At 33.2% G+C, this 13,162-nt stretch overlaps 2 protein-coding genes across 2 annotated transcripts; both read right to left on the reverse strand.

Moving 5' to 3' along the window:
* Nucleotides 1–5,744: 5,744 nt before the first annotated feature.
* Nucleotides 5,745–8,402, reverse strand: LOC107063387 (uncharacterized). The gene is made up of 3 exons (XM_015315216.1): nt 7,952–8,402; nt 7,590–7,858; nt 5,745–7,451 (listed from the first exon to the last, which is right to left on the reverse strand). Exons 1-3 carry the CDS (start codon nt 8,400–8,402, stop codon nt 5,745–5,747), a joined length of 2,427 nt encoding a protein of 808 aa, XP_015170702.1.
* A 122-nt stretch (nt 8,403–8,524) lies between these two features.
* LOC107063388 (uncharacterized) lies at nt 8,525–8,992 on the reverse strand. Its single transcript, XM_015315217.1, has one exon. The coding sequence runs from the start codon at nt 8,990–8,992 to the stop codon at nt 8,525–8,527; it is 468 nt and encodes a 155-aa protein (XP_015170703.1).
* Between the last annotated feature and the right edge of the window lie 4,170 nt (nt 8,993–13,162).

Here is a 13,162-nt window from a genome sequence, read left to right on the forward strand (position 1 = left end):
GAATCTCTTGGAAATTTGTGCTATGAGCGTTCTTGACATTTGAATCTTTTAATATAAAACTTGATACTCTTTATATATTGTTTACTTGATTTATTTATTTATTATGTTTAATTATGCTGCCCTTGACTTGAGAATGACAACTTGCTGAATTTGAGGGCTCCAAACCTTTAGTTTTTACACCACTAAGCTATATGCTTAGCGATAGTTGTTTCTATCGTAGGGGTTGTTCGAGATGATGCTTGAAGCTGGCCATTGGAGATGGATGTTTTGAGAGCCTTAAGGAAGATCACATTTGCATATATGTATCTATATTTTGTATAAACCTTGGGACTTGTACATATTCTATGTGTTGTATATTTACCTGTGATTTTGAGGGCTGATTTGATCATGTCACCATGAGTTGTAATATAAATATGGCTATATGTTTTGTTCTTTTTGGGGTGTGTAAACCCAAGTCTTGTAATATCCTAAATCTACTATTACTTTCGAATGTTTGTGTGATGCATGAGCAGGTTGATTTCGGTACTCGGAAGCTTGTAATATTCTTGTTATTTCATCCTTGAGTGTGAGGATAATATATATACATGAAACGCTCGTCAGTTATTTGCTTAAATTACTTTTCGGAGGTCATTATGCATCTAATCCCTCTACTAGATTATAATCAGTAGGCCCTCGTTAATCGCTTTTGAGTCGCAAGTATAAGTTAAGTCTCTTTAAAAAGGGTCGCTTCAACTTTAAATCTAAGCTCAAAGATAAAGGACTATTTTGAGTTTTTACACGCAAATGTCACATCTCCATCTTCATCAACTCCCTTATTTCCAAAAAAGGAAACCAACGATTCCTTTCAGCTCCTTCCATCACCACTGTAGAGCTTCTTCCATATTTTTATTACTTGGTCAAAAAAACTTCTTCTCCCATCTGATTTCTTTTTTGTTGAAATTGTTCTTCTTATGATTTTGTTCCACCACAAAGCCGTCTTCAATCTCCATGTTCAAATTCATTTCTCTATGTAAGTTCCGACCATCTTTGAACTTTATTTCTTCCATTATCGCACTTGAATATATCCTTTGACTAAGCTTTATTTTGTGAACTATTGATACCATCAAATCTGGATATTTGTCTCTTCTTCCATGCTATGTTGATGTTCCTCCTTGATAGCTTCCTTTTGTTGAGACCACATATTCATTTGATTAAACTTGTTGTTGCTGAGCCTCTGTGACTTCTATATTCTGACATTGGTTCTTTATTCATTGAATGTTGATGCCTTCTTCCTGCCTAATTTTGCATTGATTAAATCTTTTTGTTCTTATCCTCAAATTAGCTATTTGTTGCTTGTCTAAGTTGAGAATTTGCTTAGCTTTAGTAGGAAGCTCCATGAAATTGGAATATTTGAATCTATTTCTTGTGTTAAAAGCTAGATTAGCTATACAGTCAGCCATATAATTACCTTCTCTATAGATGTGTTTAATCTAACTTGACAAATCTGAGTCATTTCCTTGATGTCTTCTATTACGGTTGCAATTTGCTATGAAATTTCCCAAATTCCTGATAAGAATTTTACTAAAACTAATGAATCAGTTTCAATATCAATCCACGTGATCCCAATAGCAGTGCAATGATAAATTGCTTCCCTTATTGCGATTGCCTCTACTTCCATATTTGTAGTCTCGTTTATCTCTTCTCCTCGGGCATAAACTAGGTCTACGTCATGATTTCTTATACAGAAACCATAAGAACTTCTCCTTGGATTGCCTTTAGAAGCTCCATCTGTATTGCATTTTAACTTGCCATGCTCTGATGGTTTCCATCTTACTGCCATATAGTACAATTTGGGTTTGTACTTCTCCAAACAGTCCACCAATTCTGGCCAGCTGATATGAATCTGCCTTGCCTTAACTTAGGATATATTACTTTGACCATTCTCCAAATATCGGTATTCACATTGAATACAAGACTATTGTAGGAGACATCCTATCAACGATTGAGAAATACAACAACAATTTTATACTTGCTAATAATCTGTGTTGCCAGTGAAATGATCTTAAAAAGAGTTCAATGCTCTTAGACCTCCTACAAATTCAACTACACAGATTTTACAAAAAACAACATGGTCCCCCGAAATGGCAAAAGGAAATAGGAATGTTAATGGAGCAACTAGATGAAGATCTCATTCATCACATTGAAACAAAAAGGTGAATGCAAAAAAAGATTACAAGTTCGCACCTTAATAGAACTCTGATCAAGCTACAATCTTCGTCTACACTTGTCCAGTCACTATCAACCAAGAAAGACTATATAAATGAACATTCATAAGACATCAGTAAAATAAAGAGACAAAAATGTTGCGTTTCAGATGGCACAAAGCAAGCGCGATTGGTCCAACTCCAATATGTTGGGGCACAAGGTGATAGCCTAGATAATCCATTTAGAAATTAGAGAACAAAAAGGCCAAAAAAAAGAAAGACAACTCTCACCTCCGTGTATGCATTAATGGCAGTGATAAATTGATTATTCAAATTCACCTTTACTGGTGTCATTTTCCCCTTTCTTCCGTTCGATCTTTACTTCAAATTCGCACTCAAAGTCCTATCTTTTCTTCTATATCTATATGTATATGAGAAAAAATGAAATGAGCCGAATGAAGAAATGTCTTTGGGAGGGAAAATAAGCAAGGGTTTTGCTGAAAATCAAATGGGAATATGTTCCTCCGGAACTTTCCATAAGATTACAATTTGGAAGTATTTATCAGTTTGTAAACATGTTAAATCATTATAGAATTATTAAGATATTAATTTGTCAATCAATTTAAAAATTTATCTGTTATTAATAGTTATTGATTTGATTATAACTTAGAATGAATCACGTATATAAGTTGATAGATTGCATCTTGCTCAAATACTAACTCCAACACTTTGTAAAGACAATCAGAAATGAAAGTATGAAACTATGAAAGTAAAATCCTGACTTTATATATCAAATGGTATAAATTTAATCTATCAATTTACTATCTATTTATTAGTTAACCTATTAAAATAAATCTCAAACTATTAAAAATTGATAATGCGATATAAAAAAAAAAGGGAAAGGAGCCTCATATACCCCTTAAATTTGTCATTTAGAGCTGATATACCCCTCGTTATGAAAGTGGCTCATATATACCCTTACCGTTATACATATGACTCACATTTACCCTTACCGTTACAAAAGGAACTCACATATATCATTCATCTAACAGAAGTGAAAAGAATAGTTTTAAATTTAAAAAAATAAATCATGCAGGGGTATATATATGATCCTTCTAGCAAAGTTCAAGATATATTTTAATCTTTTTTCATACAAAATTATTTTAGACTTCTTTTATTATCATTATTCGAGTTTCTTATTCCTTTTTTTTTTTTTATCATTCTTTAGTGAAAAGATAAAAAAATTAAAACTAACTTTTTTTGCGGCTATATTGTAATTTAGTTTTTGTATTTGTAAATTCTTTTTTAAAAAAGTGGGGCATCTATGATAAATTTTACAAGAAAATTAGTGAAATATAAATAAATTTGACCATCAAAATAATAAATTTAAATTAGTCGTTGAAACAAAAAAGTCAAAAAACTTATGTGTGGGTATAATCAATATACCCATGTAGATTTTATTTTTTTTCAAAAGAATAATTAAAATTAAATTAAAATTATTTTTTTCACTTCCGTTGGAGGAAAGGGTATATGTGAGCCATTTGTATAACATTAGGGGTATATATGAGCCACTTTCATAACGAGGGATATATCAGATCTAAATGACAAAGTTGAGGGGTATATCAGACCTTTTTCCCTAAAATTTTTTACTAAATGCCAATTGGTTCAAACTTTACATAGATTAGTGGCCTTTCCCTAGAGGTTCATAATTCAGTTTCGACTCCTCTCATATTGATTTTATGATAAGAACACGTTCTAACAACGATCAATAAGCAAGAGCATTCAACAACTACACTTATGCTAAAAAACGAAAAAGTTGTGATAAAATCAGCACAGCTTGTTACTGATCAATCAAGGTCCTCCATTGATGGAGCTTGAACTCACATGAGAGAAGAACAGAGAAGAAGAATCTAGAAGAGTTGTATGAAAATTATATTTCATTGAATGTGAATTAAGAAAACTGAACACTACAATTGATCATTATATACACACACTTTAAGCTAGTAACTAACTAAGAAACTCTCTAACTAACTATGACTAACTAACTGTGTTAACTAAAATGTGATATAAATGATTTATATCTCAACACCCCTCCTTAAGTTGGAGGTAATTGGATTTACAGACAACTTGTTCAATAATGTAGCATGTTTAACTCCAGTAAGAGCCTTTGTGAGGATATCTGCTAGTTGTGAATCAGCAGAGATATGGTGGAGAGTGATCAAGCCTTGGTGAAGTTTATCTCTAACAAAATGGCAGTCGATTTCTATGTGTTTAGTCCTTTCATGGAAAACTGGGTTCTTGGCAATGTGGACTGCAGCTTGACTGTCACAGAAAACCTATATAGGCAAGAGGCATTGTACAGACAACTCATTCATCAACCTTTCAAACCAAACCAACTCCCCTACTACCTGTCTCATAGCTATGTATTCTACTTCTGCAGAGGACAAGGATACTGTGGCCTGTTTCTTGGACTTCCAGCTGATAGGGCTATCACCCATGAGGACTAGATAGCCACTGACTGATTTCCTTGAATCAGAGCAAGCACCCCAATCTAAGTCACAATATGCCTTGACTGTAAGAGCAGGTGTATTTGAAATGAATATTCCCATTATAGGATCTTGTCTTAGGTATTTGAGGACATGATAAGCTGCCTTTAAGTGTGGTTCCCTAGGTGTTTGCATGAACTGGCTTAGGTGCTGCACACTGTAAGCTTTATACATCCTAGTGTTTGTTAGAAAATTGAGTTTGCCTACTAACTTCCTATAATGAGTAGGATCAGATAGTAACCTTCCATCAGAGGCCTTCAATTTTTCAGTATAGTCAAGTGGTGAAGCAACAGGTTTGCAGTTCAGGGAATCAAATTCCTTTAAGAGATCAGTGGTGAACTTTCTTTGAGAAATGAGAACCCCATCATGCCTGTATAATATCTCCAAGCCCAGGAAATAATGAAGTCTACCTAAATCCTTTATTTTAAACTAATCATTCAGAAAAGACTTTAGAGAGTTGATCTCCTCCAGATCAGTCCCAGTTAGAATCACATCATCAACATATACAACAACAAAGACCAAATAACCTCCCATCTTTTTGTGAAACAGTGAGTAATCACTATGTGAATGTATGTACCCCCTAGAACAAAGACTGCTGGACAACTTATCATACCATTGCCTACTAGCCTGCTTTAAACCATATAATGATTTTTTTAATTTGCACACCATGTTTTGGAAGTCTACTGCAAGACCTGGTGGTAATGTCATGTATACTTCCTCAGTCAAATCACCATGAAGGAAGGCATTGTTGACATCTAACTGATACAAGCCCCATCCCTTCTTAACAACCAATGTAATCAAACTCCTAACAGTAGTCATCTTTACTACGGGAGAGAAGGTTTCATTGTAATCTATACCAGCCTATTGAGTGTACCCCTTAACTACTAGTCTTGCCTTAAACCTTTCTACACTACCATCAGCCTTGTGCTTGATTTTGTACACCCACTTACAACCAATGGCCTTCTTATCCTTGGGCAGAGGTACTAATTCCCAAGTATTATTAGCATATAGAGCTTCAAATTCTTGCATTATAGTGCCAGGCAGGATGCAAAATTGCTTCTTCATATGAGGAAGGCTCACAATCATAAGAGATGGTTTCAACTAACTGCTGGTTATCAGAACACAAAATGGTAAAGCAAATGCTATCATGGTTGGTTAGGAAGGATGTAAGAGAAAGGTGAGGATCAGGTGCAGGTGTGAAGGAATGCAAGTTAGGTAAAGTGTATTTATATTCTTTGAGGTAGTTGGGTGTATGAAGTGGCCTGGTTGTTCTCCTAAGAGCAGGTGGAGCATCACATGGTGAAACTGGTGTGTTTGGGATGGTAGTGCTTGATGTGTGTTCATTTGTATTAGTAGATGTTTGGATATTGGGGATTGTATTAGATGTTGTATCTACTGTTGTTACTTCATTAGTAGTGACTTCATGTGGCATGTTAATATTTAGGAAGTCATCATTAGAGAAAATTCTAGTTGTACCAGGCATGCAAGTTAGAGTTTTGGGATGATGGACAAGACACTTTAAGACAGATGCAAAACTAGAATTATCAGGAGCAATGACAAAAGGAAAGACAGACTCATGAAAAAAAATATCTCTGCATACGTGAACTCTCTGGGTAACTAAGTCCAAAACCTTGTAACCTTTTGTATTGAAGGGGTAGCCACCAAAAATATGTGGTGTTGCCCGTGGCTCAAACTTATCTTTGTGGGTTTTCAAGGTAGTGGAAAAACATAAACATCCAAAACTTCTAAGGTGAGAGTATGTAGGCTGTGTTTGGTACAACATTTCATAAGGAGATTTGTTTTGTAGAATCTTGTAAGGTAATCTGTTAATAAGGTATGTGGCTGTTAGAACATATTCTCCCCAATATCTCAGTGGCAGTTTAGACTGAAATAGGAGTGCCCTTGTAGTTTCAAGGAGATACTTGTGTTTCCTTTCAACTACACCATTTTGTTGAGGTGTGTAGGGACAATATTTTTGATGGATTATACCTTCTTCTTGGAAAAAAAGGGTGACTTCATTAGAGGTAAATTCCAGACCATTATCAGACCTGATGGTTTTCAGCTTAGTCTGAAATTGGTTTTCAACAAGTGAAACAAAAGCCTTAATTATTTGCAAAGCATTGCTCTTACACCTAATCAATTGTGTCCAAGTTGATCTAGTGTGATCATCTACCATGGTTAGGAAATAGTGAAAACCATCATGAGTTGGAATGTGGTATGGTCCCCATAGGTCAGTGTGAAGTAACTCAAAAGGCTTGATGGTGGAGATTGTGCTTTCTGGGAATGACATTCTTATCTGCCTAGCCATAGGGCGTATGGTACAAGTGAAAGGTTGTTTGGTAGAGAAATGACAAGGGATAGTGGAGATGCCCTTCATTTTCACAAAAGGTACATGGCCTAGTCTAGTATGCCACAAGAGATTATTAGTATAAGTGCTATCAGAATTAACAGCAAGAGAAGAACACTTTGCAGTGGTGTAGGAAGAAGAATTAAAATCAAAACAACCCTCTTTATTGATATGAGAAAAACCTTTTACAGTAGAGTAATGAATGTTTTGAACTGGACTATTAGTACATTTAGCTAAAGGAGTAAAATGACTTGAAGTGACATGAGGGTCCTTGGTACCATCAGGAGAAGAACCACAGTTGTGGCATTCTGTACACAAGAAATAAAGGCCATTCTTTGCTCTACCAAGTTCTAGAGAGCTCTTCAGAGAAGGGCCCTGCAACAAGCAAGAAACACTATTAAAACTGACTATACCTTTAAGTTGTAATGCTAGACAATGAACTGATATGAGATTGAATTTGAAACTAGGTACAAATAGAACTTTCTGCAATGTTAGGACTTGATTTAAACATACATCACCAATTTCAGTCACTTTAACTTTGTAACCATTAGGTAGGGAGATGAGAAAGGGATATGGTAGTGGTCTAATATTTGTGAGAATGGCTTTGTTATATGTCATGTGATGTGATGCCCTTGAATCTATGATCCAAGAACTAGCAGTTAATCTAGCACATCTACAAGAAAGGCCACCTATCTCAGTAATGGAAGAATAACAAGCAAGTATACCTGCTAGGTTCACAGCTCCACTTAGCATACTGTCTGAGTTGGAAGCTTCATGTCCAGCTTGTAGAGATCCCAAGAGATTCAATAGCTGTTCATACTAGTCTTTGGACAAGTTCAATGGCATGTGCTTCCTCAACTTAGGATCTTCCTTACAGTCGTTTCCATCAGTCTCACTACTACACATATTAGCCATTACAGAATTGGAACTTTTGCCTTTAGAGAATTTGGAGTTGGGTGGATACCCATGAAGCTTGTAACATCTTTCCCTGGCGTGGCCTGATCTCCTGCAGAAATCACAAAACAAAGTAGATCTGCTGGTACTGGAGTTCCCTCTAATCATGTTGGTGTTATTCAGGTTTCTAGAGTTGCCTGTATGTCTCTTAGAAGAACTATAGTTGGTTCTGAGACCTTTTACTTCTGCATTGTTGTGAGTTGAAGCAAAAGCATTTAGGGAAGTGGAATCCAAAGCAGTGTGGTTGTGAGGCTTCACTTCTCTCTGTTTTTCTTCTTGGGACAATATGGAAAAAGTTTGAGCCATGCTAGGTAAAGGATTCATCATGAGAATGTTGCCTCTGATGGCAGTATACATCTCATTTAGCCCCATTAGGAAGTGTATGAGTCTTCTATCATGCTCAGCCTTGATCAATTTGACTTTACCCCCACAAATGCACACACAATTGCACTGAGAACTCATATCATCTGTGCTCATTTCTTCCTAGAGCTTTTTCATCTTCGTGTAATACCAGTGACATCTAAAGTGCCTTGAACAAGATCATTGATTTCTTTCTGAAGCTGATACAACTTACAACCATTGGTCTGGTCATATCTTTCCTCCAATTCAGCCCATAATTCATGTGCATTGCTAACATACTGCAGACTATCTCTTAGATCAGGTGACAAGGAATTCAGAATCCAAGAGGTTACAATGTCATCACACCTCTCCCACTGTTGGAAACTAGGATTATCTAGATTGGGCTTTACTACTTTTCCACAGATAAAACCTGTTTTACTCTTAACAGATAAGGCTCTAAGAACAGCTCTCCACCATGATCTATAACCAGTGCCATCGAAAATTCCAGGCAATAGAGATGAACCTGCATTCTCGAAAGGATGCAGATAGAAGGGATTGGCAAAATCCATCCTAGCAGTGGATGTAGAACCAGTCGAAATTGGATCAACTTGATTGTCAACCATGGGGAAATCAGATCGTGATGGGATTAAAAAACAGGAATAAGGGACAGATACAATTTGAGTAACAACAGAAACTCAAAATTGAGAACGAAAACTTCGAAAACAAAATCGAGAACAGGAAGAGGAACTCAAGGTTCAAATCATGAACTCGACATCAATATTCACAGTGCAACCTCTTCGGAAGAGAAAATAAAACTCACAGATGTGGATACGGAAAAAAGGAGCAGGATCTACGTCCAAAGCTCTAATACCATGATAAAATCAGCACAGCTTGTTACTGATCAATCAAGCTCCTCCATTGATGGAGCTTGAACTCACATGAGAGAAGAAGAATCTAGAAGAGGAAAATTATATTTCATTGAATGTGAATTAAGAAAACTGAACACTACAATTGATCATTATATACACACACTTTAAGCTAGTAACTAACTAACAAACTCTCTAACTAACTATGACTAACTAACTGTGTTAACTAAAATGTGATATAAATGATTTATATCTCAACAAGCTGAAATAAAGAAAGAATGTGAGTGTATTCACTGACTTAGCTTATCATAGTTAAAGAAAAATACAAGAAATCATAAATTACCATATAGCTTGAGCTTTCACATATTCAAATTTGTGTAAAAAAAATAGAGAGAAATAAGGCGGGGTGCGCGCGCAAACATGATATTACAAGAGAATAGTGTACACACCCATATCGAAACAGAACAAAGTGAAAAGATGGACAAAGATTGTACCTTTTGCTGAGAAGCAAACAAAGACTTCGACGTCAAGGGTTTCAACTTCAAACTCTCTTTTTCAAATTCGAATTCGAGAATCAGAAACTGAAAAAAGAGACAAACAATTCTTGAAATATGATGTTTGAAGTAAATGAGTCGTGTGAAGTATATTTCTCTGTTTTTAATCAGTTATCCTTATAAATTCTTGGATTTTTTTAATTCCTTTTTTGGATGATCTTTTTCATTGCCCTTTTAAGGGTGAAAAACTTGTTATTTATAGGTAAATTCAGACTTGAAAAGTCTGGAGTTGAACCAATATTGAAGAGATTTTCGAGGGAGAACAGGGAGATGATGAAAAAGATTTAAAAAATCTCACTTTTTTTTTATTTTGACCAATTGATGAATGAAAGTTCTACTGGCTATGGTAGGCGACATGTTGCGGGTGGAGATGATCACGAACGACGAGTAGCAAGGGTGACACCCTGATTTTATGGAAAAAGGAAAGAAAATAAGAAGAAGGTACGGATCTCTGAAAAAAATGTCTGGGCGAGTAGCGCTCTTTGGGAAGAAGATGAGTATAGGGGCGGTGGGTTGTTATTTTTGGAAAAAAAATTCTTGTGATTTAATTTGGATCTCATTTGATAGGACGGTTAATATATATATATTTGTAGGAAAACCAAGGGTAAAAATATAATTTTATTCTAACAAAAATCTATTAAGAAAGATAACAAGAAAAACAAATAATTCTAGAAACATCTTTCTATATATGAAGTGATGATTATCAATGGTAAAAATATAATTTCATGCTAACAAAAATCTACCAAAAATAATAACAAGAAAACTAAATAGTTCTAGAAACATCTTTAGTTATTGTTAGTACTAATAACTCATTTTTTTATCACTTCACTTTCTTTTCTTTTATGAGTTATTGTGATATCTATTCAATACTCTATTTTACTATTACTTTAATTAATTCCTAATATTTTTTATATTCATTATGCTTACTAAAAATATCTACTTTAACATAAAAATTCATTACTCTCTAATTAATATACCTGAAAAGAAATAAGCGTGATAAAATTAATAATATGTATTAAATTGAAATTAAAGAATAAATAAAAATAATTTCAATACTTTAAAAGATGTTAAAAAGTAACTTTACAAATAAAATGAATGGGATGGTATATTTGCATTTTAAGTAAACTATTAGTGTTTATAATCAAATTAAAAGAGTAGTTCTTCATTAAAATATATAATCAAATTAAAAGAGTAGTTCTTCATTAAAATATATAATCAAATTAAAAGAGTAGTTCTTCATTAAAATATATAATCAAATTAAAAGAGTAGTTCTTCATTAAAATATATAATCAAGTTTGTACTTTTACTTGATTTCAAACATATTAGTCTAAATATGTAAACTGATGTAAGTTCGATTTAAATTTGAAGTTGCCAGATCAAAATTTGGTATTTTTCAATTATATAGAAATGTGAAGTTGAGGACGATCAAGGGCAATATGGCATTTCATATATATTTCATTTTAAAGTTCTATAAATTGTATTTTTAAACTAGTCAAAATATTTTTTCAAGTGGGTAAATTTCCTCCACAAGTTACATGACTTTTCAAGAAACTATAAATTATAAGATTTTCTAGAACCAAGTCTATGACACAAATAAATAGACATTAACTCATTCTTCATTTCATTCACTCCTCAATTCTCTCCCTCTCATGTTTTATACCAATAAATTTCTCGTCCTTTATTTCTAATTTATGTCCTAAATATTATACACTCCGACATAGATCTCTTATTAGGAAGACCAATAATTCAGTTTTTTTCCAACATTAAGAACTTCATTTTTGATCAATTCTCTATATAATGACCCTACCTTTGTAAAATAATTATAAGACAAAAGTAAAATTCAATATTTCTTAGTTGACGTATCACTTCTGGGACTTGTCCATATAGCCAATTTTCAGCAAAATTCAACTATTCCACACTTTTCAAGCACCCTAATGAATTAGTTAACATGTTAAATCCAATATCAATCACAATTGCGTTTCTCAAAATGCCTAATCCAAAAGGAATGCAACCACTAAGCGAGCTCTGCAAGAACTAAATTTTCAATAATTTCGGAGTATGTTATGTCCTTTCCTTTGGTTCTCTTTAGACTTTTCAATTTTTTTTGGATTGTAAAGATAATTTTTGAAGTATCTAATTTACTTGATTACTCTTTTTATGTATAATCCAAAAACTTTACGTAACATATATGTCATTATATAATTTATTGAAAAACATATATTTATTTATTACTATTAGTTTATCATTAGTTAAAATCATTTTAAGCAAGTTATATAAATTATTATATGTTACTACTCTAAAAAAAGCAGCTTTTGTTAATATTTTTAAATTCCCATTCATTTGAGGTAAAACATTTATTCATCATATATATTAACTACTCTAAAATAGTTCTTTCTTTACTATACTAAATTGTTCTTTTAATTTTAATAAATATTAAGACAAGACACAAAGTCATAACTTTTTTTTTTCATCATTTTATCACTTTGTAAAGAATGAGATGCTTCATTCTAATTTTCATCAAGTAGGTCATTATTTTGTTTGTTAAACACCTATTGCGTTTTATTATAATTTACTATCATGTTTATTTGAAAATATCATAATAATTTTTCTTTCCAAAAACTAATCAAATTTCTATTATATACATATATAAAATTATAATATTGGGCCCGTAACGGGCCTTTCATTATCTAGTATACTAGATGAGTGTTTCCTGTGCTAAGCATGAGCCCAACGTTTAAAACTTTATCATAATTTTACTTCTGTTTGATTTAACTATGAAATATATTTGAGATCCAACGTAGTAAAAAATATTTTAAAATAACCGTAATTTTAAAAAACACAATGTCCATCATTTTAGTAACGAATCATATTTCTTAGCCTGCGCAATAAAAGAATCCACATGGAATAAGATACAAGTGAGAGGCACTATTATTTTTCTTTCAAGTTCAACAATTAGTTCAATATTAAGTTGGGTAAACATTCACAATTTAGTATCCTTATTCAAAGTTTATCAATATATACATAATAAGAAGGCAATCGATTATTATTACATAGGTATTGAATGCACGACAGAAAATAAAGCATAGTTTGTTGTTATTCTTTAAGAATTAAGGGTGTGTTTGGTATGAAGGAAAATGTTTCCCTAGAAAATGTTTAGATTTTTTACTTATTTTCTCGTGTTTGGTTGGTGAGTAGAAAATATTTTTCGGAAAAGATTTTTTAGTGTTTGATTTATGAATGAAAAATATTTTTGAGAAAATATCTTATATTTTTACTAGAATAGAAAATTATCTTTGAATTGAAATTGAAAATATTTTTTAAAGATAAACTTAATTTCTTTTTGGGGAGGGTGGGGTGGTGGGGGTGGGGCTGG

This window comes from Solanum tuberosum, unplaced genomic scaffold (genome assembly GCF_000226075.1).
Source record: "Solanum tuberosum cultivar DM 1-3 516 R44 unplaced genomic scaffold, SolTub_3.0 scf00326, whole genome shotgun sequence".
Lineage (NCBI taxonomy): Eukaryota > Viridiplantae > Streptophyta > Magnoliopsida > Solanales > Solanaceae > Solanum > Solanum tuberosum.

Coding starts and splice junctions, on each gene's coding strand:
- LOC107063387 (XM_015315216.1), bottom strand. CDS start 8,402: ATGGGGCTAAATGAGATGTATACTGCCATCAGAGGCAACATTCTCATG. Junction 7,859..7,951: donor TGAGACTGATGGAAACGACT/GTAAGGAAGATC, acceptor GATCTCTACAAG/CTGGACATGAAGCTTCCAAC. Junction 7,452..7,589: donor AAGTGACTGAAATTGGTGAT/GTATGTTTAAAT, acceptor TGCTTGTTGCAG/GGCCCTTCTCTGAAGAGCTC.
- LOC107063388 (XM_015315217.1), bottom strand. CDS start 8,992: ATGGTTGACAATCAAGTTGATCCAATTTCGACTGGTTCTACATCCACT.